At 46.1% G+C, this 26718-nt stretch overlaps 1 protein-coding gene across 1 annotated transcript in view; it reads right to left on the bottom strand.

The window, feature by feature from the left end:
* RRN3 (RNA polymerase I transcription factor RRN3) overlaps positions 1-26718 on the bottom strand; it is a 546972-nt gene that overhangs the window by 453266 nt on the left and 66988 nt on the right. Inside the window, exon 6 of the mRNA XM_086941427.1 lies at positions 20776-20832. Coding sequence (XP_086797553.1) covers positions 20776-20832 — 57 coding nt within the window. The remainder of the gene's footprint in view (positions 1-20775; positions 20833-26718) is intronic.

The following is a 26718-nucleotide window of genomic DNA, read 5'->3' as shown; positions in this document are numbered from 1 at the left end:
GTTATCTTCCCAAGAAACAGACCCGTGCTTGTTTTCTTTCCCCGGTTTCTCTGCTTGTAGCCTGGGGCAAACGGTGCTGGAACAGAGAAAAAAATGCAAAGAGGTTGGATCCTTTTATTTTTCTAAAATGTGTCTCTGCCTCTCCTATTAAAACATACAAATGATCTCGGGGACATGGGGGTAAGAAAAAGGCTGAGTAACCAGATCACCTCATTGACACGCATCGTGTGGTATTTGGAGGTATTGCCTCTGCAAAGAGGTGAGGAAGGCGTAATTAGACCACTTAAGAAGAGCTAGCTGGCCTCAATCAAATGCTGGCCGATAGTTTCTTAATAAGTGTCTAGTGGTAGTGCTGTGGACGGGTGGAGTGGGTAAAGGGGCAGGCGAACCGTCATCTTTGTAAAGCTTTAAACTAGAAGGGCAAAGCCTTCCCCATGTCCTGCGGTCTGCGGTTACCATTAAATTAAAATATAGTCTTTGCTTGAAACTACTCCAAACTCAATTGTTTGAGAACAGAATTATTTTCAAGTCAAAATGCTCCCATGGGAGCGATCACTAGGTTACCCGTCTCCTTTAAAACTGGGAAATGCTAAAATCCTTACTGCCCAGCACAATGAAATGCCACCCCAGGGGGTTGAAGTACAGGACATCGTGAACCCCCTCCCACCCCATTATCTTCCTAAAATAACCCTTTGTAAGCATGCCATAACCACTCTCGCGAGAACAAACTGTTGTGCCGCACCCTGCTCCCAAACAAGTCAAGCTCTCTGGTGGCCTTCAAGGCGCTAGCACATGAGTGTCCTCAGTTATAGACTTCAGCTGTAGTCCAAGAGCCACCGATGTGAGACCTCCAACCAAACTTGCGGCCCGAACCAATTATATGTAAAACATAGCTTGCTCCCTAGGTTTATTCGGTCTTGTGGCGCTTGATAAGTCTCAGCATCTTTGAGGCGCTTGGGAACAATAGTTACACGTGTCCTTTTAACAGAATATATGGAATGTGACCATGAATGCACTGCTCTAAAACGTGGCGTTCGTGCAGCGAGAAAAAAAAGATCAAGAAAAGGTAAGCATATGTACAGTTTAATTTAAGTCGCATGAGGAGGGTGAAGTACCGAACAAGCCGGAGCACCAGGGTACGGAAGGCGAGGGCAAAGACAGGTGTTTGGGCAAGGATCTCACTGTGACATTCCCACACCCGAAAAGCATTTAACGGCTACACGAAAACACGCGCACCTCACAAGCAAAAATAATAGCAGAGGACCACACTTAACCCATGATACACCTCCCTAAAACACCTTCAGAGAGAGCACGGGCCCTAACAGGATCCACTAACAAGCATCGCGGCACCAACGCTTTACTTTTAATGTAAAGATAAGAAACCTTTTGCGACCAACGTAAATCAGACGAGGCCGTCCAAGTAGGCCGTCTGAAAAAGAGAAAACTATACGTCACAAAGTGCTCTTTCCCAATGGCTGGCCATCGTTTAGCATAAAGGGTGACGCCGGCCAATAGAAAAGAGGGGCAGGGCTTAAAGCCCGATACCAAATCTCATCCAAAAACATAAAATCTCGCCAGCAAAAAACGAAGGGGTTTGTGCTCACCATAAACAAGCGCTTACCTTTGGAGTTTGTGAAGTGTATGACAGGCAAGGAAGGAGGCAGATATATCATACTACTAGAGAAACTAGGCAATGGAGCTCTAATACTAGCAGCTAGATACGCTTCTAGCACTAGTCAGGAAACACAAACATGGCTGAGATTCTTGGCTTCCTCCAAAGTAGAGCCTGAAGTGAGATTATGTAGGCGGGCGATTATAACCTGGTACCAGGCCTAAAATTGGATAAGCACCCCTTAGGTGGACAGATAGGGAAGGGATGTCACAAGAGATGCCTTGATAGATGTAGGCCTTGTAGACTTATTGAGGGAGTGTGTGAAGCTGGCTCTGCATATACTATACCAAAGTAAGGTATAGTGTGCACAGACTCCAGTGGATCTCCAAAGGCTTACAGAGATCAAAGTAGATAATACCTTAGTCTCCATTTGTGGTTGTGTGGCCGAACAGTAAGGCTTTATCAGAGGGTTTGGTTAAGCATTTATTGTATACATTCAGGCAAGAAATTATGTCCCACACTCAAAGACTGTACTCTGACCAATTTGTTTTGTATAAAATATTATTTAGCTGTATTTTATTTCTAGAACCAAGCAAGTCCTGGCACAGGTAAGTGCAATAGTACTTTGCAAGAATAATGTATTTGAATACAGTTGAACGCAATTGGTTTGGTTTCAGGTAAGTCAATTGTTCATAAACAGTTGAAATTACTATACAGTTACTTTGTAACTACTTCGTGCGTAGCTTGTTGGATTACCTTTCAGATTACTTTTCTTACTCAGTGTGGTATACCTATATACCACACTTGGACATTTCCTGTATAAAGGTAAGTAATGGAATTTGTTATCAAAACAAACTTGTATGACTTTTATTAGAAAAGCAGTCAATGCAATCCTATGGGAGGGAATTAAGTTGTTCTTTTAAAGGTGAGTAATCTGTCTTGGGAGTTGGATTTCTGGGGTTGGAACCAGGGTTCACTCCAGGGTCAAAGATGCACTCCAAGGGCACCCTCATGGCTCTAGGGCGGCTGGGTGAAGAGTGCTGAGGCCCAATGCTATCCATTGGGAAAAAGACGGCCTCCGGCTGGTGGCTGCTCACGAGCAGGCCACAAGGTTGAGGGAGAAAAGCTCCTGACGTTAAGCTCAGGGCATAGGGGGGGTTCAAGTTAGCACACAAGGTGCACCCACAGGGGTGACCACGTCCAGGGTGCTGTTTTGGCATCAGGTGCCCTGTTTTCAATGGGGATTCTCCGGTTTCAACAAACACTGCAGGCTCGGGCACGAAGATCTTCTGGAGGCGACACAAGTTGAAGAGGCAAGTTGGGACGAGTTGCCGGAACACCGTCGGTTGGGCCATCCAAGGCCATGGGGCATCAGGTGCAGTGACACCTTTTGGCATCGTGGTTTCCTTACCGCCTCTGGTCGCGGACGGAGGAGGGACCGGGGGTGGGTGGCGGGAGGGGGGATTTGGAACGACAGCGACCCTCCAGAAAGAGGCTGGAGGCATCGTCTGGAGACTTGAGGTAGGTCAAAGATCACCAGATCACAGTCAGGATAGCCAGGGAGACCCCCTTATGGTGTTGGGCCACTCAAACCCGGGCGGTGGGCATCAGGTGCAGAGTGGTGCAGACTTGCAAATTTGGTTGGAGCCAAAGCATGCTGGTGAGGAAATCCGGTGCTCACAGGAGACAAAGGCTTTTCACTGATGGCAGGGCAAGTCCTCCGGGTTCTGGGGGGCTGCTGGCTGCACGACATGCCAGGATTCCGCTGGAGCAAGTCAATGTCGGATTAGGCTGTTAGGGCGGGGGCCAACTCAGTTGGTGTCCTCTTCTTCTTCCTTCAGCACAACTCTTCGGTCTTTCTTCTGCTCTCTTCTTGTCTGAGGAGATTTAGGGGTGTTTTAGGTATGTACAGGCTGGGACCCATGAGTCCCTTCCTTGGGGTGGGTACACCCCGTTATGCCACTCTTCAATTTGACATTGACGAAGCTCATTGAATTCCCTCGTATCTCAAAACCAAACAATCCAAGCCAAGACAAATGATTTTGAAAGTATTAGGACATCGGCATCTGACGCTTATCAGACAGGATATTTGAGAAATTCTAACACTTTGTTACCCTGCAGTAATGCGAATCTGGCAAAAACTATATTACTAAATCCTACACCTCACCAGCAGACCTACTTGCATATCTTGATATTTACGCTTCATTGGCAATGGAATCTCAATTTTCAATAAATAATATTTTATGGTTGATGCTGCGTAATTAGTATTCTTTTCTTTCACTAGCAGGCAGTATGGTTTCCATTAGATTCCTGGATCGTACGTTTGTTTTCTCAATGTTTTATTTCCCATGTTCCTCTTCCAAACGTCTTACAGGTTTCTTTGTCCTGTTCGTTCGCTTGTCTTTATCCATGGGCTACTTTCTGGTTATATTCTTTTCTAACGTTTTCCCGTTTATCTACATCCCACTTTCTATTATCTTTCTTCTGTGAATTCTAATTTGTTATAGCAACTAGTTGTATGTTAAAAATTGCTTTATTAAACGGAAGCTGTTTACAACATCCAGTAAAGAGGAACATTCTAGAATATTTACACAAAATGTGATACTGACATCTGTTTCATACAGGAAACCCATGTTGATGATAAACATTATAGCATCTATGAGCAAGTCGTGGGTGATATAGTTTATTGTCCAACAACTTAAAACAAGCATTGGCAAAGCCAATAAGTTTTGCCTATCTTCTGGCTCTGTTCACACTCAAGCAGATATTCAGTGTGCACTCTCAGCCTGTACACGCTTACAGACACACAACCAGTGGACGCATGTCTTATAGACATACAGTTTGCACAGAGCTAGAGAGGTGTTTACTCTTAACTCTCAAACACAATCGTAGCTAATGTTCATGTAAAGTAAACCATAGTGTTCATGGGGTTTAACAAAGTTTGGAAAAGGTAAATTGATATTCATACTTTTACATGTCTTTAAAAAAAATTAATTACAAATCCTGCAGCCAAGATCTAAACCAATTTAACCACCATTGAAAAGGAGCCTCGCAGCTATCTTGACCTGCCGATTCATCTCAGACACCCAATCCACAAAATACTAAACTCAAAAATAGACTAATGCCATTTCAGAAGGCAGATGAGAATCTTTATTACAGAGAAACCATGAGGTCAAAGGCTTTAAACACATTAGAAACTCATCTTATCAAGGCTTGCTGCAAGAAAAGAAAGTCTGTGAACTACTTGATGAGCCACTGATATTCCAGGCAGCATAAACCTACATGATCTTAGAAAGGCAAACAAATAAATTGCACAAAACAACTTGGTGCAATCTATTTCCACTGCAATGGAAAAGCACAAAAATATCCATGAACAGAGGAGCAAATCTAAAGGAAAACAAAGAGGCTGCATGGGAGTTCCAGGGGGCTTGAGAGCGAGTACAAAGGCAAGCTGCAAGCTTACAGCTAGTGTGTTACAATGTTGGGATGTCTCATTGCACCGCTGGGTGCTGCAGGAGCCAGGCCTGTGCCATGAACGCTCCTTCCCGCCAAAAGACAGCTTAGCTAAGTAGAAGAGCATACATAAACCCATTGAGCAGTTCTAAATAACCTCTTCTGTTTTCATCAACAAGTTAACATTGACAGAATTATGTTAGATGGAGAATTGGAGTGAGGGCTGTCGATGATCATATTAGTAAATCCCGCTCAGTATTTTGTGGAACAATAGCACACAACTGTGTAAGAGTGAATGTACTCATGAAGAATAAGTCTAGAATGTAAACACTGTACATCTGGGAAACGTGGTGGTAGATTCAGTCTTCCACTGATATAGTCCATTTACTTACATAGGATAGTTCAGCAGGTGAACATCCTTGCTGCAGAGACTATTAACCGGTCATCAATCTAAATGTAAATGTTGCTGATACCTGCTTATATAGTGCTTAGTTGACTCGGCCTAGTTATAGCGACTAAGTTAAGAAGATCATGCTCGAGAATGGACTGCAGGGGGGGGCGAGAAGAGGGGGTGTTCAGGAGTGAAACAAACTGAAGACGGGCAGGTGACAAATAGCATCAGGGGAGGAGGTCGGATGGGTGGAGAAGAGAACATAAGCTTCTGCTATATAGCGGAGGAACAGCAGGAATGATGTAGGAAGAGCACCGGGCACAAAGTGCGTAATTCAGATCTACCCAACAAATTACTAACAGTAGGGACACTGGGGCCCCATCTGGACTGCAAAATCTATTGGTTTTGTCAATGTTTTTTTAGACATGTCTTGACCCCATCAGAGCACTATTTTTTAGGGTTTAAACCATGTTGTGCAGCAGCGCTGCAGTGAAAAAGGTTTTTTAAATACATTCACAAAACCATGTATGCATCAATCAAAAGAAAATAAACAGCACTCTCACCCACCATACACACCTTTTTAATCGTATTTGAAACAAATTCCATATTGCAAACAATCACTGGAAATTAAATTCCACTATTCTTTAATCTCTCAATGTCTTGCTCATCTGAAAAACATTGCAAATGCACACATTTGGACACATTTTATGAAAATGCTACTGCATACTTTCTATATACGAAACACACACGCAAACCTCAGCAAAACATGCACACAAGCAAACCAGATACCAGAAACACTTAATAACAAGCAATTACAATGCAACGGTCTCTCATTTGCGAGAGTTTAAGCTATTGCCATTATAAATGACATTGCCTTTTATTTATCTGTTTTGATAATTAACACATAAATAAAACGCCTGCAGTAGTAGAAACACATTAAAGAAGATAGTGCTTACAGACTAAATAAGACATACTGTGCAACAACAGAAGTAAAAGGGACAGTCCTCATGGAATGTAACAAATGAAGAGGAAGGCGGTACTAAGGAGGGACTAACAATCCTATTAAGGAATCAGAAGCCAGCATTTACAAAGGACATGACACAAGTCAATGAAAAATATGGTCGGAGAGTAGGCAGAGCTTCAAGTCCACACTCGAATACAGCATGCCTCGCAGAGCAGCACATTGCGCTGCCCAGGCATGTCCTAGAACCCTTGATAGAAAGCACATGCTATACATACACGTATACACAAAGACGCTCCCACATTATACATAACCATGCACTTGCAATTTCGCCAACACTATTGCACAATATTTACATACTCTTAGCAGTGTTATCAGACGTCTGGGATTCAATATGTAAATCGTGCCCCTGTCACGCACCTGAGGGTTGTGGGAGAATAAAGCTTTGGTAAACAAGTGAGTTTGAGGCATTATATTTGAATATCCATTGTATTATTATGAGTGTCATTCACCTTTACCTATTGCGTTTTCTACCTTAGGGAAAAGCTCCTGCCTAGGGCAATCACAGATCAGTTGCCAGAGCTCAACAACAAATACTGGTTAACGCTCCATAGTGAGCATAGAAAACCATGCAACATATGAAGAGCATTACAACATTTGATGAGAATACCCTCCCAAGTTAATTTAAACACCAACTAAACATGCACCTTAAATTGGGTCCGCACAACTCCAATAAGTTGGGCAATGTTGTTTTGAGTTTTGTGTGGTGCAAAACCTTTTCAGTAGTAGTCCCAGCTGAACACAAAAATGTAAACAGGAGGAAGTCAGCTTAGCTTTTGATAGACTAAATTTGTGAATGGAAATGTCTGCCTGAATCTGCAGTTTCAACTATTCACGATTATGACTGGCTGTCATAACACTGCGCATTTACAGATGGAATATATGGGTGAAATTAATTCCATCAAAAAGTATTTTGTTTTCTGAGAATGATTTGAACAAGGCCACTCCTATGAAACTTTTGTTCAGGTTGGTCGGAACGAGTTTAAAGTTCGTTGACAAATTACACTATCCTCCTGAAATGCTACCATAATATCCTTCATATCTAAACCAGTATAATCACAAATATGTGGTAGGGGTTTATAGTGGGAAAACACCCTATTTCTTTGTTTTATATAGTGCAAATTCGACCCGAAGGTATCGGAGAGCTTTACATGAGCACCATTTGCAATACAGACGGACACATTCATTTTTAGGCTTCAAGAGATTAAGCAATCAAATCCTGTTCGTAAGCTTTAAAGTCAGCCATTCTAGCTGTTACACCTCTAAGAATGCTGATGTCCATAACAGAGCAGAAGCTAACATAGCGAATAATACCCTGGAAACAAACGTGCCTATAAGCAGAGACTGCTTTCCTATCAAGTGGCACTTTGATGAACAGCAGTGTAAAAATGCAAGAAAAGAAAGCTACCACGTTTAGGTCTCATCCTAAGAACCTCTCCGGTCAGGCACTGGCTATCTTAAGGCTCTTTAGGCAGTTCTGCAGAGCATTTTCATTCAGCTGCGATGCCATACTTCACAAACAGAAACCCACATGTGAAGCGCTGATAAGACCGTGGAGTGGAGTTGTGAATATCCGTCCGGCTGGAAACACAAAGCTTATAAAATAGTTTTCGGCTTTAACAGAAGTTGGTGGTAAATAGATAGGACACCACTTCAAAATAAGAGACTGGAGGGACCCCAACTTGCTGTATTAATAATACAAGCGTTCACTAAGCCACCTTAAGGTACATCAAAACAAAGCTCTATGGCATGGTCAGCGTTGACTGTGCCATAGAGCTTTGTTTGTATTTGCTCTCTTTGGATTCAAGCTAGCATGTCTGATGAGCGCTGTTACCTCAAAACCGGTCCCAGTATGCTAGTTTCCCGTCCAGGGAAGACATGGCTTGGCAGTTCGGTCTGGACTGTTCCCACGAGGCACAGGGTCGACACTGATTTGCATATAGCGGTGTCTGAACTGGGGTGGCGAAATGAGCTAAAGAATGAGGATTAATTCAACCCAGATCTGTGACTGGGGTGAGTGTCTGTAAGGTTTCAGCACTCCGTTCATCATCTCTTTGTGTTTGCTTTGTTCGCCCTTAGTTGGCAGGGATGCCCAGACATGGGTCCCTTGCTCACTTTGCCACTGGATTCAAGCTAGCCGGGCTGATGAGGGGTATTACCCCGAAACCAGTCACAGGATGCTTGTTTCCGGTCCAGGTAAGACCTGGCTGGGCAGTTCGGTCTGGACTGTTCCCACGAGGCACAGGGTCAAGACTGATTTGCATAGAGCGGTGTCTGAACTGGGGTGACAAAGTGAGTTAAAGAATGATTGATGATGGATTCAACTCAGATCTGTGACTGGGTGTGAGTGTCTGAAAGGTTTCAGCGCTCCATCCATCATAGCTTTGTGTTTGCTTTGTTTGGATTTCCCTGTAAGCCATGTTGTATAGCGTGGTCAAGCTCCACCGATTAAAAAAAAAAAAAAAAAAGTAAACACATAAGAGTAGGAAATAGCATGCTACAACTAACAGAAACCAGGGAAAACAAAGTGGCAAGCACACAAACAAATGAAAATTAAGGGAGGGCTATAAAACCCTTTTAAGATGTACATTTGATTATAAAAGAGTTTGAAGGCGAATCCTAAAAATGGAGTAGCAATTATTTTTTTCTTGCAAACTGAAACGTACCATTTTGAACTGTAAGGCTGATTCAGATAGACGTTATATTCATATGCAAATTGATCAATATTCTCTCCATTTAGTCAATATTTATGCTCCAACCCAAGATGATCCCCAATGTTGAAACTCGATTTGGTCTGAAATAATTTGTTCCTCTTACTATGGGAGGTGATTTTGAAAATGATTTCTGGCCAACTTTTGGACAGAGTTTCCATAGTTGAACGTCACCCTACAAAAACATATGCCTTATTAAAAACCTTCATCAAGCACCAAACTGATGGATCATTGAAGACTCACGCGCCCTACTGATAAACGTTTTACTTTTTTCTGCAATGCTCATCACACATATTTGAGTATAGACTATTATCTTCTAGACATTCAAATAATGATTTCATACTCCAAAATAGAACTCATTACTACATCAGACTATGCTTTATTGTCCTTTTCTTTAACCTTAACTGACCTTCCTCACATGCACATACATGGAGGATGTACACCGATTGTACTTTCTAACTCAAATCAACACAATTTACTGTCTGCCATCACTGATTATTTTTCAAAACAATACAAATGAACATACTTCAGAAATTATTCACTGGGATGCTTTTAAACCCAACATAAGAGGCGTCACTATTTCCAAACTGGTGCATGAGAACAAGTTATTCAACACCATATTATCGTTAAAACTAATTGCTGTATATCTTCCTCAGATATACAATTTAAACAAAAAGTACAAAGCTCTTCGCTACAAGTACAATCCCCTGCAAAGTAAAAGATCAAATCTTTATATTTGTAAACAGAAAGTTAATTTCCAGTTTAATACTAACAAAGCTGGTCGCATTTTTGCTATTTACAAATTAAAAGAGATAAGACTCAGATTCCTGGCATTCGCACCTCGAATAGTCAACCACTATCTAATTATCTAACGCAGAAATAGCTCAAGAAATCCAAAAGTTCTATTCAAATCTCTATAGTAAACCTCATAATGCTCAATACTACAACTGAAATTCAAAAGAGGGAGGGAGGTAGAGGGATATGCTAGGTCCCCCCTCCTATTCTAGTAGTAAAAACAAAAAATCTGAGATCTCGGATGAAGAACCTAGCTGTTAAGGTAGATTATCATCAGTGATAGATGTAATCTTGAAAGGAAAAATGTCCTTTCTTGAGTCCCCTCACTCGCCGGAGTTTCCTCACGGTGAAATGCTTCATGATAGGGGCCATCCCAACCCGCTGTGGGTTGAGGCGTGCTACGACTTGCAAGAATACGTAGGAGCACTTGTAGTGAGGAACTACGTGTAGTGCAGTGGTGTATGTGGAGTTGATGGGAGTGATTTAAAAATACCCAACTAGTGAGTGGAATTACTTTATTCTTGCTCCTAGTCGATATATTAAAAGTGGGGTGGGTCTCTAGGTCAGCCTGGTTAGTGATGAGTTAGGAATCCTAGTAGAGTGCCAACATGTTTCGAGCTTACCACCAAGCTCCTACTCCGGACTCCAGGGACCAGCCCTGTGTGTACCACTCCAAAGTGCAGTTATAAAAAACTAATCACAAAATGCCAGGTAATCAGAATAAGTAACCAGCAAGGAGAGAAGCTTTACAAATCAATCGCGGAACTCTCTAGCCCCTCGATCGGACCATGAGGCTTAATATAGCCTTCTTGAAGCATATATACTGAACATTATCATATGTCGTATGTATATGGTTTCTATTAATGCTCATTACCTGGCATTTTGTGGAAACTGCTCCACAAATAATATAAATACTATCATTGTTGCCTCTGTCATTTCCCATACTTTTCTATGAAAACTTCAATACAATTCGCAATAAATTAATCTGGAACAACAGTTTTAAATATAAAACGTTACAATCGAGGGGTGTGTCCAAGATGGCGACGTGTAAGACTCTTCACGGTCGCTCCGGCCCGTCGAGTTCATTAGCACTCTCATCGCCTTCCATACACGGGTGACTTTTGGGTGGAGGACACCATTGCAGTTTCTCTATTTCCCTACGGAGGTTGTTGGAGGCACGGGGGACCGCCACGGACTGCATGGACACTGATCCCCCGCCGCGTGGTACTGACACTGATCCCCCACGGCGTGGTACTGTGAGCGGACTGTTGGGGCCTGGTGACTGCGGTCCGCCGGGGCGCTTCCCTTCCCCTCCTTCGCTTGTGGAGGCCTGCGGGCGTTGTCTGCAGGGCGCCCGCTGAGGGAGTGTGCGTCGAGGAGCCAGACCTTTGCCACCACGGCCCACTCCTGAGACTCGGCTTGCGGCGGCGCGCCTGCCTGTGGAGCAGCTGCAGCTTCAGCAGGGCTTGTGCGGAACATACAAGAACCGAGTCCCAGAGCGCGATAGGCGAGCCTTCCACTGGCCTTTCAGCGGCACACCACTACTCTGCTCCCCGCCCAGGAGGACTCCAGGTACGGCCCCCTCTTAACATACCTGCAGCTGTTTTCCTCTTGCTACCGACGGGGGGAGATCTGAGGGGCTACCACGCTTTACAGGTCTGCAGTCTTGCCCACAATAGTGGCGCCTAGACTTTCACCCTCCTGAATCTGCGGGTTGCTCCCACCATCCAGTGAGTGCCGGGACTGGCTCCAGTGGGCGGACTGAGACATCTCTCCCTGTGGACTGCGCAGGTCCTCCCGGTGTGGCCCCAATTATCTTTAGAGGGCCACCGAGGAACGGTTTGGCAGGCGGTGTGATGGACGGCGCAGGAAAGGACTTGGCGCTGTCCCCCTTCCCTCTGCGGCATTTCTAACTGCCACGAGACGCCTGCGGGCCCATCGCTTCAGCGAATCCCCGCTTGCAATCTCCTCTAGGGGTCCGCATCGACCGCCAGTAACTGCCACCATCTACAACATTGCGGCGCCTGTTGCCTTGGCGCCGCCATTGGCCCTTCCGCTCACCATATATGCCAGGCTTACTACACCTTTAACGCCTTCCCCTCACATCTGTACCCGCATTGCTTACTGGCGACAGACCACAGCAGTCGTTACTGGGCCCTTCCATGGCATTTGGGCGCCCTAGGAAAGACCGTTCAGTCAAAGACATGCTCGAACCCAAGGTGACAAACCCACGCCCGGAGGCGGCGACGGGGGCGGCTGGTGGAGTGGATGCTCCATTCACCCAGGCCTTCATAACATCGCTCTTCTCCGCCCTTAAAGAGGACCTCCAAGAGCTCAAAGACCAACTGGCTGTAGATTTACGAGAAGTTCGCCGAGATGTCTCGGACATTGGAGACCGGGTCGCAATGTTGGAGGAACATGAGAATGGTTGCGACGAGGAACTGGAGATGCTGCAACAGAAGGTTCTCCTACTCAAGGAACAACATATCGAGCAACAGGGGCAGGCCGAGGATCTCTGCTCCTGTCGCAACAATGTGCATATCCGAGGGGTGAAGCAGGGAATGGAGGAAGAAGACATCAATGGTTTTGTGCAGGCCCTGTTCAGGCATATCTTGGGCCCGGATCACTCTACGGCGATACAACTTGATGGAGTCCATCGAGTGGGCCTGCCTCACCGGAGCAACAGACCTCCTCCGGACATCCTAGCATGTGTCCACAACTTTCAACTAAAGGAAAGTATTTTGCGTAAGGCCAGAGACTCTCACCCCCTGCAATTTCGTGGACTCACACCAACGCTTTACCAAGACCTTTCCACGGTCACACTGCTCAAGAGACGTGAATTCCAACCCGTCACTCAGTGCCTGAGGGAGAAGGGGATCACCTACGCGTGGTGGCACCCTTTTCGCATTATCTTCAAATACTATGGAAAACTGCACCAAATACATTCCTTGCGGAAGGCTTCCAACCTTCTTGGCCTCCCACCCCCGGAACCGGCGCACCCACGGGGAACAACCGCATCCCGCAACACACGCCAAGACCGATGGTACACTGTGGGCAAACCTTCCTCCTTGCCCCTTGGACCGGATGCAGCTGCCCGCGCAAAGGAACGGGACGGTGTCCTGGCGTCACTAGCTGGCAGTCCCACCAACACCTCTCCCGCCTGATTCCTCCCACTTGCTAACATATGGAAGTCACTGCTCGAGAGGGCTGGAGGAACGCCATCCTCGTCCGCTTTCTTGGACTTGAATTGACGCCTTCCCCCAGAACTCTATTACCATGACAAACTTTTGTCATTCCCGCACGGTTGCGGATGTTTTGAATCACGTTGAAGTAGCCAACCAATTTCAGCCCTGTAGGGCACTTGTCTTACCAATTTAGTTGTTTTGTATTGGCGTTTGTTTTTTCTGTTTTGGTATTGGGTGAGTTTCCTCCTCAGTGAGTCCTTATATTGGCCACGTATACCACAATCGCACAGATTTAGAGGTTTCCGTCTCCCAAGCTTCTCCTAACTCATTTCCAATAGGGCGCGTTGCGCCATTGCTAAGAACACAACTACCCCCTCCCTTCCCCATATAGACATTAAAGTACTCAGACTCAACACACGGGGCCTTAACAATCCAACTAAACGGAGAGCAGTGTCATCCCTTTTAGAAAACTCGGGTGCTGACCTTTGCCTCCTTCAGTACTGGTCCTCTATGGCAAGGAAGAGGGGTGGAGTGACCATCCTAGTCGCCAAACACTTTAAGGGTTCAGTAATCGGGCCCATACAGGAGATTAAAAGGTGCCTTTTAGCCCTGTGCCTCCAAATTGGCTCTCCCTTCAGCACCTTCACTTCCATTTACTCCCCTAATGAACGACCAGAGATATTTTTAATAGAGGCATGCAATGCAGTATTGCACTCTCCAGACCCAGTGGTGGAGGTGGTGGTGGGAGGGGACCTTAACCTAGTGATGAACAAGGACGTTGACCGTTCAGGCTTTTGCACTGGGGGCGCTGGCGTCATCTCAACTTCAGGCGAGGACTGGCTGCGCGACGCCGGGATTAAGGACGCCTGGCGCTGCTTACATTTGACCATCAGGGACTATTCCTATTACTCAGCTGCGCATAAAACGTATGCCCGGCTGAACCACTTTCTAGTTCCCTCCGCGGTCTGGACCTTAGTGACAGGGGCGACCATCGAGGCAAGGGCCCTCTCTGATCAATGCACACCTCACACTGTCCATGCGCTTCCCGTCTGCGAATACTGCCTCCGCAATGAGCTGGCGCCTGCGAGACTCCCTGCTTCAGTCCCCCGGTGTAGTTGCAGACGTCAGGCGCTGCATTACAGACTAGATTGCAAATAACGACAGGGACGACACACCACTATCCTCTGTTTGGGAGGCACTCAAATTGGTCACCAGAGGAGCGCTTATAGCCAATGCCTCTTAGGCAATCGAAACACGCGGAACTGGAAGCCACGGTCAGGGAGTTATAGGCCATACATAAACGTATTGGTGCCCCTCGCATATGGCATCAACTGGAGAAAGAACGCCTTCAACTCCGCCACCTAGATGTCGACCGCGCCGAACACGCAGCGGAGGGCCTAAAACATACATATTTTGTGGGCTCCATCAAAGGAGGCCGCATGCTAGCACACTGCCTTCGCAGCCAGCAAGAAGCGCATTCAGTCCCAACGCTCTGTGAGGACACCGGCTGCTCCATTTCCTGCGACGCCCAGATTGTGGCAGCTTTCCGCTCTTTCTATAGTGCGCTCTACACGGCAGACCCCTCTTTACATTCAGATCCCTCGGTCTACCTCACCGGGGTGGCCATAACACCCTTACCCGCGGGAGAAGCAGATTTCCTGGAAGCACCTATTTATATAGAAGAGGTGATATCCGCGATCGCGCTGTTGAAGCCACAGAAGGCACCGGGCCCTGATGGCTTTAGTGCCCTTTTTTTACAAGACTTATTATGCGGAGCTTGCGCCCGCTGCTGACACGGTTATTCAACTCCTTCCCAGATACTGGGTCTCTTACTCCCTCATGCTGCAGGCCTCTATATCGGTAATCCCTAAGCCGGGTAAAGATCCGGAGCTTTGTAGCTCATACTGGCCGATCTCCTTATTGAATATAGATACCAAATTATTCTCTAGTATACTAGCACACAGACTAAATCCCCACATGCCAGGTCTTGTTGACTCCGATCAATCCGGCTTCATTCCGAGTAGGCAATGCAGGGACAACACTAAACGCATCTGCCACATCATCGACAAAGTGCATCGGTCTAAAGAAGAGGTTCTTCTTCTAGCAACTGACACAGAGAAAGCCTCGTGCGGACAGCGGAAATAAATAACTTGGCACTGCTACAACGGATCCGCACATATCTACACCGTTGGCGCCGCCCGCCTCTGACATGGTTCAGGAGATTATCTGCGGTTAAGATGTATACTACCACAGCTATCTTCCTATTTCTAACACTTCCGCTTGAACCCCCTCCGCATACTCTTCGACAGATACAGTCAGAGATAGAAGGGTTCATCCAGGGCAGGTCGGCGCCCCGATTACGCAAAGCACAGCTTCAGAGACCTAAGATAACAGGGGGCCTGGCCCTTCCCAATATGGTCTGGACTGTTCCCACGAGGCACAGGGTCAAGACTGATTTGCATAGAGCGGTGTCTGAACTGGGGTGACAAAGTGAGTTAAAGAATGATTGATGATGGATTCAACTCAGATCTGTGACTGGGTGTGAGTGTCTGAAAGGTTTCAGCGCTCCATCCATCATAGCTTTGTGTTTGCTTTGTTTGGATTTCCCTGTAAGCCATGTTGTATAGCGTGGTCAAGCTCCACCGATTAAAAAAAAAAAAAAAAAGTAAACACATAAGAGTAGGAAATAGCATGCTACAACTAACAGAAACCAGGGAAAACAAAGTGGCAAGCACACAAACAAATGAAAATTAAGGGAGGGCTATAAAACCCTTTTAAGATGTACATTTGATTATAAAAGAGTTTGAAGGCGAATCCTAAAAATGGAGTAGCAATTATTTTTTTCTTGCAAACTGAAACGTACCATTTTGAACTGTAAGGCTGATTCAGATAGACGTTATATTCATATGGCCCGATATTTTTACGCCTCCCAGCTGCGATACCTGGTGGAGTGGAGCCACCCCATGACCGAGGAATATTGGGTGTTCATGGACCAAACCGTAGCAGGTCACCACATTTGGAGCGATACCTGGACGCCACGACCGGCTCGGGCATGGTGCTTATATTCCTCTCCCGTCACGAGTCTGTTATAGTCCATTGAGATGCTGCTTGGAATTGCACATCTCTGTGATGCTTTGTAGATTCTAGCATGATGTCATACCTGTGGCATCATTGTCAGTTGGCCCAGCTGTGTCTGGCAGGAACATTGCCTGACATCTTTAAGAGGGAAGGATTTCCTTATGTGTTGCTTACCGACAATGGTACGCAACTGACCAACAGAAATGAAGTGCTTTTTGGACTCTGTGGGTATAAAACAATCTTGTTGATCTTTGTAAAATCCACAGGGAAATGCATTAGTTGAGCGCATTAATCGCATGGTTATTGGTACTATGCAATTAGCACATGGTGCAGGTTTGCCTGTGCATGATTCAGTAAGTGAAAAGCTTTGGGCGTATCGCACTACTGTGAACACTGTTTTGAGAAAGAGTCCATTTGCAATGATGTGTGGGAGGGAGGCAGGCACTAAATTACTTCCCTCATGGATGCGTCAGAAACCGGTTGTGGGAGTCTCGCATTGTGGCAAGTTGAGTGGTGAGAACAGACATTTCATTGATGTGGGGGATTGGGTCAAAGTAAAACCTGTTGGCCATAGTAACTTCTTGAACAAATTCAAAGGACCGTTCAAAGTTAAGGCTGTGGGGGGTAACTGGGTCAAACTGACAAATGGTCAAACATGGAATTTGAGGCGGGTGGCGTTGTATCAAAGGCGAGATTGCAAACATGTAGAAAATTTAGAGGATAAGTCCGAATCTGAGGATTGTTCACCATGGATGTTGATGAATTATGCTGAACTTTCTAGAGAACAGCCTGTTGTTCCTTCCTCCGTTGATGAGGTCACTAGGTCTGATGAACATGGTATGGTTGCAAGGGAGGGAGATGGGTCTGGTGGTGTATCTCCTGTATTGAGGGGAGCTTGTGAAAGAAGACTTCCAGCGTATTTGAGTGATTATGTTTCTTGAGTCACTTTTGTTTACTTTGTTTTGTTTATTCTTATTTTCATTTTTTTCACATACTTGTTTTTAGATTTGTTTTACTGCAAAGGGGGGAGATGTGTTATATTCCATTGAGATGCTGCTTGGAATGGCACATCTCCGTGATGCTTTGTAGATTCTAGCATGATGTCATACCTGTGGCATCATTGTCAGTTGGCCCAGCTGTGTCTGGCATGAACATCGTTTGAGATCTTTCTCCAATCAATAAAAACTTAAGAACGTATTCATCTCCTGTCTTCATTGCATTGTATCTACAACAGCGTCCTACAATGCTCGCGTGGGCCAGGGTATCCCGGAGAGCTCATCTGTCCACCTTCCCCTCCTCCTTGACCCCACTTTTCATGAACGCTGCTTTCCCGCCAGGGCTGAATAACAGAGCGGCGTCATGCTGAATAGAGGGGGGTTGCAATAGCCTAGGTCATCTCTTTGATCTTAGGGGATCGATCCCATTCAAAGCACTCAGAGCAGACTATAACCTGTCTTCATCCGATAATTACCTGCACTCACAAATGGCACACTGGCTATCGGGCCCGAGACACAATCTCTGCCTTTTCGTCCAAAGCTGCCGTTTGAGCAATGGGTCCTTAGCAAAAAAGACGACAAGCCCCTAATCTCAGAAATATATGCCTTCCTTACGGCGGATCTCCCTGCGACGCGCACCGCTGGGCAGAAACGTTGGGAGAAGTAACTAGGCAGTAAGCTATCGGACAAGGAATGGGAGGATGTTTTTTTTTACAGAGCACAATGCACCACCTACTCCTCGAGTCACACATACGCGGCCTTCAAGATCAGGACATACTGGTACTATACTCCTGACAGGATCTGCCGCTGGCAAACCCAGTGCGATGGCCTCTGCTGGAGAGGGTGCGATAGCCCGAGAACTCTCTTACATCTACTCTGGCAATGCCCCAAACTAACTTGCTTTTGGGATCAGATACTTAATGACATTGATAAGGCATTCACCACCTTCATACCCTGACTTCCTGCACACACCCTTCTAGGCCTTCCTAATGTCCTATCCTTTCCCCTACGCTCACTTAAGGGGAGGCAAATGGCGCTTGCACTGAACTCTGCACACAGAGTAATACTAGCACGGTGGAAGTCAGACACTGCTCCGGAACACATACATTGGGTGCATCAGCTGTGGAACCTCTTAGCGATGGAAAATCTCTCCATGACAGCGGCTAGGAAGTCTGCCGACTTCGCTAAAACCTTGGCCCAGTTCCTGACTATTCTTTCCACAGAATTCCGGGAAGTGACCTGCCATCGATATCTTCGTGTCCTTGAACTGCTCCCCGAGAACGCCCCTGCCCCTCCTTAAAAATATCTAGCATGGATCCCCCCATCTCCTTTCCTTTTACAGAACTACTGGCTCAACGATGGCGCATAGGATCCCGGGAATCAATATTGTTTCCTTCTTTCCCTTTTCCTGTGTTGGACGGCTCAATGAGGGGGTTGGGTGGTGGGAGGGTGTGGGCTTTGTTTGGTTTTGTTTTGATTCTCTTCTTTTTTCTCTTTCCACTCGTTCACTGTTTTCGGATACTTCCGATGTTATACTTGGCATTTGACAATGGGTCTATTGCCTCAAGGCCTGCAAAAGGTACCCTGGTCCTCCCGCCTCACAAATCCCTTGGGTGTTGACCCTCAACCTTCCATACCAGTTTCCTGCCTTAAGACGCGGACGGCCTTGTAGGGTTGTAGGCGGCATGCTGTGTATAATAGTTAAAGGCCCTAAGCTGCCTCAATCTCCTGGTGCAATTGCAATCAACTCTGCCGGCCCGCTGGGTTGTAGGCGATTTGACCTGTTCAATGCTTATATTCTGTCAATGAAAAAGATTTAATACTAAAATGTTACAATCCTCAACATTGGAGGGTGGTCTTGGTATTCCTGATTCCCCGAAATTTCTCTTTAACTGCACAAAGTGTTCATTGTTTTACAAATTGAGATCCTAAATCAAACACCTAAATGGGTTTTAAGTGAGAGGAATATTGCTGCTTCTTCTCTTCCTGCAATTCTGCCCATGGACCTTTGTAAACTAGGATCTCAAACTTCAATCATCAATGCAACAAAACTTGCACTAGCTAATGGTGATGCATTATTTCATAATAAGATTGTCTATACTAAAAAAAGTGTAATTATGGTATAATTCTGGGATTAAACTTAATACATCTGTCTAATGCTGGGCTACATTGACTGATACTGGGATGTTTTAAATTTCGGATATTTTTCGCAGCAATAGGTGTTGTCCTTCTTCGATATACAAACCAAATTTCACATCTCTTCCTCTCCTTACCGTCAACAGGTGATATTATGCAATGCACTCCTTAATGCCTATAACTGGTCTATTCCTCATCCTCAATTAACTGATATGGAGCTTTTCTTTAATTTCCATAGATTTTCTGGCCAGGTTACTTATAAAATATATAAAAAGGTAATACTTACTAATTCTTCCAACATGACAAAATTATGTGAGATTTGGAATCCCATTCTCTATACCAACCATGCCCCACAGCAAATGAAAAAAATCAGACTGCAATATTTCTTGTTGATTACCACCATATACTTGTTAAAATGACTCATTTATATCAAGCAACGGTTATTGGTCTCCTGTCAAATTAGATCATTTAAATCTGTAGTAAACAAGATAACTGGCAGTGTAATTTGGAACCTGGTACTGTAAAACATATGCTTTTTGATCATCCAATTATTGTTCAATGTTGGTCCAATGTTTGGGATAAAATTTCACAAATTGGTACTCATCTAACCATTGACATAGTCATAAACAAATCTTCACCCTTTACTACTCTTAATATATATGGACATGAAAAGATTTGATCTTTTTATTTCAAGTGCGATCAAATACATTAATATGAGCTAGAAATCTGCAAACCTTTTACCCGTACAGGCTTGGTGGGATTGCATTTTATACCCAAGGAAAGGATTTGAATGGTCTTAACAAAACTAAAAGCTCCTTGACAATCAATTCTCTAATATAGAAAACGTCGATTGGATGTCCACATTTCCATTTGCCAACTATAAATATGCATTTTCTATATGGTTAACCTCTTCCCTGCTCATGACGAGCTCAGCTCGTCATGAGGCACAGTTGAGCTGTGCTTATGACGAGCTGACCTTGTCATGAACAGTGATAAATCTGATTTTCCAGCACAGGAGGGGAAAACCTCTAGCAGCCAAGGTGTTAAACAGTATTAGATAAGTAGTATTATATATGTTATCATAATTTATATTTAGGTTTGTTACTATATCCACTAACTTTTCGATTACATGATTCTGTAGGATAATCAGTATTATGGCTGTTCACCACATTTTTCTGATATTTTTTGTATGTTTTATTGTTCATGTATTTATAAAACTCAAGAGATGTTGAAATAAAAAAACACAGATGTAATGATGGAGCAGCAGCATGGCCTACAATAACGTATCCTCTCTTAAAAACAGTAAATCATTTCCGATAGAGGAGAATTAGAAAGAACAGAACATTTTCAATGAAGTTACATTTAACAAAAACAAATGAAGACCGAACGTATACTCACTGTCCTCATCTTCAGAGTCCGAAATATTTACATTGCCATCCTGAATTAATATTCGAGCTGTTGGGAGGAATAATAGGAAAGGTAACTCAAAATTTGAATATTACACTAACATCTCTTGGTGTGGCAGAATAACGCATTAATTATTTTAGAGTTTAATAAAAACATGCAGGGTGTTCCAGAAAAATTATGTATAAATCAGCTTTGATAAATTACTTACAAATCTGCATTCATTCCTTGCAACTTTCCAACTGGTTTCTTCAACAAGTCTCTCATTGACATACAAACAACTGAATAACATTAGGGCACACCCAGTGACACAGACAAAGTTAAACTGACAGCAGTCAGTCGGTCAGCTGGCAGGCCCTACTGCAGAGTGGGCAGGACATCCTGCCAAGCATGTGGGTCAGGTGGCAGGTCTGACACCAAACAGGTGGATAAGACAACCAGTTTGTGGAACATATTCAGGCATTGCAGAGCGCAGTGGGTGTCCAGGTGGTAGGTCCTCCCACCCAATGAGGAAGATGGGCGGGGCAGCAGATAGGTCTTTTTTTTATTTATGCCTAAATAATCTACACAATGTATGCATGCACAACTCTTTAGGGATCTAGCAGCAGTAGTTACACAGCATGGATATTGACTACACATACAAATACACAAGTCAAATGGAAAGCCCGGTTGCATATCTCAGGACACTAATTCCGGTCATCATGATACTGTTAACTGTTTCCAGAGTCTTCCTTCAAAAAAACATTTGTCAGACGACCAGTGTGTTAGAAAAATGCTTATAAAAGCAAAAACACCGCTGTTGCAGCCACTTCAATTGTTCCACTCGAATTATTTAAGGTTATGGATTTCTCTAAAAGACTGGCAAGTGAAAATAAAACTAAAATATGATGACGTACTTTACAACACTGGTATACCTCAACACAATTACTGTCTGGCACAACAGTAATAGATACCTGTTAGACCTGCCAGCCTTGGGGTGGTCCTTCCTAATTTTTTTTCCCTTGTTGCCTTCTCATATTTTTACTTTTGTGTCCACTGTAATTTTTGGTGTTGTCCATTGAGCTTCTGGTACCTCATCCTACTCACATAATCCTGAGGTAGAGGTGCCCTTCCAAAATGGTGGCCTTTGTAACTGCCAATTCCTACCTCATAGCTGGGGGTCAATGGGAAATAGGAGGGGTTCCAGAACTTTCTGGCCCACTCTGGGCCCTCTGGACCTAGACTATAAATGATGGAATGTTGTGCGGCCATTTTGAGCAGAGTGGAGTGCTGAGGCGTGGGGAGTTGGAGCTCAGGCTGTGAGAAGAGGAGGTCGGCGCAGAGTGGGAAGCTTGACCGCCTTGAGGGGCTGCTCTTCCTAGTTCCTGACGTTGTCCCTCAATTACTGACCTGACCCATCTGGAGTACCAGCCTCTGTACCCCTAATACGACCAAGGAAGCGTTACTCTCAGAACTAGACCGGGACATTAACTGAAAGGGCCGGACAGGTGAGGGCGGCTGTGACTGCCTTCCTTGTGATAACCGGACCAGACGTCCCCTTCCCCCCTTCGCTTACGGTATGCTGTTTAGAACTTAGCAGCTAAACGACATCACGGCCAGTTCTGCTCTGCCAGCGGCTCTGCGACCTGCCTGAAGTTGCCCGTGTTATCCAGGAACCTACCGGAGTGGTGGGGAAGACGGAGACTCCTGGAATGTCCACGGTGGTGTGAGGCCCCAATGCGATAGGCTTCTGAGGTGAGGTGCGCCACGCGGGGTTGGCGGAGCCATCAGTACCTACGAAGCAAAGCCAACAAGGGGAGGCGGAAGCTGCTGAGGGAAGCTGCTGGGCGGAAAAGGGGGAGTGACGTACCCGACCCTTCTGAGCACTGCGACGACGCAAGGGGAGGGGAAGAGTGCGAGGAGGCCGGGTTTGGGCGGGAACCTTCCTGTGAGAGGCCAGTCAGGGGGAGGATCCTAGTGGAACACGGGAGCCCCAACCGAAGCCGGCGAGGGAAGGCTCTTAGCCGCGCTGAGTGTATAGCGCGTCAATTACTGACAGGAGAACAGCCAGGAGTCAGCACCAAGGTGAGGGCCTTATCAACCTGACATTGGCGTCAGCTAGGGATCGGAGCCAGTGGAGAAAAGGAACCTCCTTCCGGTCCGGAGGGACCAGCAGAACTGCCAATAAAGTAAGCGGGAAGCATAGGCTAGCAGGGAGGAAGGGCCAAAAGGAGGAAGTAACCTGTGACTGAGAACTTGGCCCAGTCTGAGTGAATTTAGTGCGAGGCCTGGAAGATGTTTCCTGCTAGATAAGGCATAATCACAGTTGGGGAGGAGACTTCTGTAGAGAGAGGAGGAGGGAAACTTGTGCCAAAAGCCAAGGGGACTCTCGAGTGAGGAAGAGCCAAATTAACACTGCGGGTCATGGAACACGTCCCGTTGGTTAAAGGGGGAATGTGTTGATGCTGCATATAACTAATTCTAGATTGGAAAGATTCATGGTGTGAACCGGAACGGCCTAGTTGTTTGCAGCAGAAAATAGAAAGCTAATTGTGTTAAGTGAATAATTTGCCTGTACCATTTCTAGATTCGGTTGTTCAGATATAGTTGTGTTTTCAACAGTACAGCCTGCGGAGCTATATGCTGAACCCTGAACTTCACGAGCGTAATGACTGATGAACCTTGAAGGGTAATTTTCAGACTGACCTCGTAGGAAAGCGTTATCCTTTTTGTTTACCTCAACTATCTGGTATTTAATAGCTGGAAAGTGGGGGTGCTAGGGAAATTGCTGAAAGTCTTTCATTGTGGGAAGAAGTAATTATTAAAGCAGTGTAAAGTCTTAAGAATGCCAATAATCGAATGTGGAGACATCTACTGAACTAAATGTAACTACTGCTAAGAGACAAAGATGCTAAAAAGATTATTTTTTTTATAAAACAAATCGTATTTTTCCAATCTAGTGTAGAGTCGTTCTTTTACTAGTGGTTAGACGCTGAGTTACTGTTCATGGTGTGATGCAAACTAACCACAGGCCTACACCTGGAGTTTTCTCCAAGCGGACTCCCTAATTAAACTTTTGATTTTCCAAATTTACTCCTGGTGGTGGGTGGAGGTAGCCCTTACTTAACGCCCTTCCTTGAATTCTTTCAAGTGGTTGTTTGAACCCCTACTGACAAGATGGAATTTGATTTGGAGGAGTTGGAGACCTACACTACGGCCCAACTTAGGGAATTTTGTCAAAGTAAGGGAGTGTTTTTAAAGTGTGGTGCTAAAAAGGGGGAACTCCAAACCAGCTTGAGAGCATGGGTAGCAGCTCTCCCGGATGGGAAGAAGGAGGAGGAAGAGGCCGACCGGGACACTTTCATCGGGGAAGATGTATTGTACCGACCTGAGGGGGAGAACCTACTGACAGGTCCCAGAACACTCTCAAGGGAGGGCAGCTGTGTCTCTGTGAGGAGCTTGACCGAAGCTGAATTAACTGACCGGAGAGAGGAGAGGCAGCTAAAGTGGGAGTTAGCTAGGATGGAGAAGGAGAGGGAGGAACAGAGACAGGCTCATGAATTGTGTCTTAGGGAGCTAGATCTCAAGGCCCTGCAAATAGGGACTCCCAGTACTCCTGCTGGTGGCAGCGAATCCAAAGACTTGACCAGGGAACCCAGACCCTATCTACCCAAGGACGTAGTTGCCAGCTACAGCGCGGGGGATGACATTGCCAAGTGGCTGGCTGCCTATGAGGTCTCCTTAAGAGCCCATGGGATATTGGAAGAACACTGGGGGGGGTGGATTGTACAAGTACATGCCTTCTGCAGGAAGGGAAACCCTTTTGGCCCTAGAGCAGGGAGAGCAGACCCACTACCCCACCATGAAAGTGGCGCTGATCAAAAAGTTTGGGCTGACTCCGGAAAAATACCGACAGAAATTTAGGAGCAGCCATAAACTAAGCACACAGAATTGGGTGGTTTTCTGGACTACGCAAAGAAGGCACTAGAGTTTGGGTACAAGGCAGCGAGGTGGGGGACTACAAGGGGTTGTATGACCTAATCCTCAAGGAGCACCTACTCGAGAAATGTTTTCCGAGCTGCGGCAACACCTGTTGGACAGCAAGCTGACCAGCCCCCGGAAGCTTGCTGAGGAGGCGGACATCTGGGCTAGTACCCGGGTGTCCTCAAAGGGGACTGGAGGGATTCCCAAAGGACCGGACAGGGGGCTCCCCAGAAGAAAGAGTGGGGAGATAAAAAGAGGGAGTTCTCAAAAGGCCCCCAAAACAGTTTCCAGGGAAAGGGAACAGGATTCACCCCTAAGGCTAACCCGCCCAGAAACCCTCATCCTGGCTAAAGTCAGCAGCCAAGGGTTGTCCACTGCTTTGAGCGTGGTGGCGTTGGGCACTATAAGGGAGATGTAAAGTGCCAAAGAGACCACCCCCTCCCACTGGAGGAAAAGCCCCGGGAGTAGCTAGTGTAGTGCTCGGGGAGGAGTTGCCCTTAGATAAGGGGGGGGAGTGGGCAGGTGTCCCCTTAATGTCCCTGGGAGATCGGGAGATGGTTCCTAAGATCCAGGTGCGCTCAAATACTCTAAGTATGGGCAGTGGATCACCATCAATGGCCAAAGAGGGGAAGCTCTGAGAGATACAGGAGCCAGTATGACTATGGTAAAAAGTCATCTGGTGTCTCCAGAGCAGGTGATTCCACATGTACTCCACCCCGCCGCGATGGCTGACGGCAAAATGGGCCACTACCCAGTGGCCGAGGTTCCATTTGAGTGGGAAGGGGTTGCAGGTCTACTACGAGTTGCCGTAAGCCCTGCCGTGCCAGTTGATTGTCTGTTGGGGAATGATATGGAGCATAATGCTTGGAAGGAGGTGGAATACCGGACTCATTCTGAGATGCTGGGTACACCTGCCTGGGCCTGTGCTAGCACAAGGTCCGCGACTACCTGGAGGGGGAGTTCGCTTGGGCTGGAGCCTGGAACAAAGGCCCAGCCAGCTGCCAACAAGGGAAAGATTCGGGGACAGGAGAAGCCAGCCTCGGCATCCACGCCCCGTGAGACAGATAGGCCACCTGCGGTGGTGGACCAAGAGTCCGCGGAGGGGGGTGTTGTCTCCCTGGAGAACCTACCTATCTCTGCTGAGTAGCATGTGGAAGGAGGGTCTACCAGGGAGGAGTTTTGTAAGGGCCAGAAGGAGTGCCCTACCCTTGAGGGACTGAGGCAACAGGCCGAAGCCCAGGCAGCAGGGAACGTTACTGGGAATTACCATATTTACTGGGAGGATGGACTCCTCTACAGTGAACGTAAGGCACCCGTGCACGGTTCATCACGGGCCTTGGTTGTCCCTCAACGTTACCAAGCCTTTCTTTTAGAATTGGCTCATGAGATACCCTTGGCAGGACACTTAGGACAGGACAAGACCTTTGCCCGGCTTGTCCCCCAATTTTATTGGCCTCAGATGAGGGTGGCATCCGACACGTACTGTCGGACATGTGTGTCTTGCCAAGCCAGTGGGAAAACAGGGATGAAGCTGAAAGCTCCCCTGGAACCACTTCCTGTCATTAGCACCCCCTTTGAAAGGGTGGGCATCGACATTGTGGGGCCATTGGATCCACCAACTTCAGCTGGTCACAGGTTCATCCTGGTTCTGGTGGATCACGCCATGCGATACCCAGAGGCAATTCCTCTGAGGATCATTACTGCACCTGCAGTGGCGAGGGCCCTGATGGGGATCTTTACCCGAGTGGGTTTCCCCAAAGAAGTTGTGTCCGACAGGGGGACCAACTTCATGTCAGCTTACATGCGGGCTATGTGGAAGGAGTGTGGGGTTACCTACCGGTTCACCACTCCTTACCATCCACAGACCAATGGTCTGGAGGAAAGGTTCAACAAGACCTAGAAAGGCATGATAAGAAGTCTGCCCTAGAGCCTGCGGAGGAAATGGGACGTCATTCTACCCTGTCTGTTGTTTTC

Source organism: Lissotriton vulgaris, chromosome 10, assembly GCF_964263255.1.
Source record: "Lissotriton vulgaris chromosome 10, aLisVul1.2, whole genome shotgun sequence".
NCBI classification, from domain to species: Eukaryota; Metazoa; Chordata; class Amphibia; order Caudata; family Salamandridae; genus Lissotriton; species Lissotriton vulgaris.
Note: the sequence above shows the minus strand (reverse complement) of the source record. Positions and strands in the feature narration are given on the sequence as shown.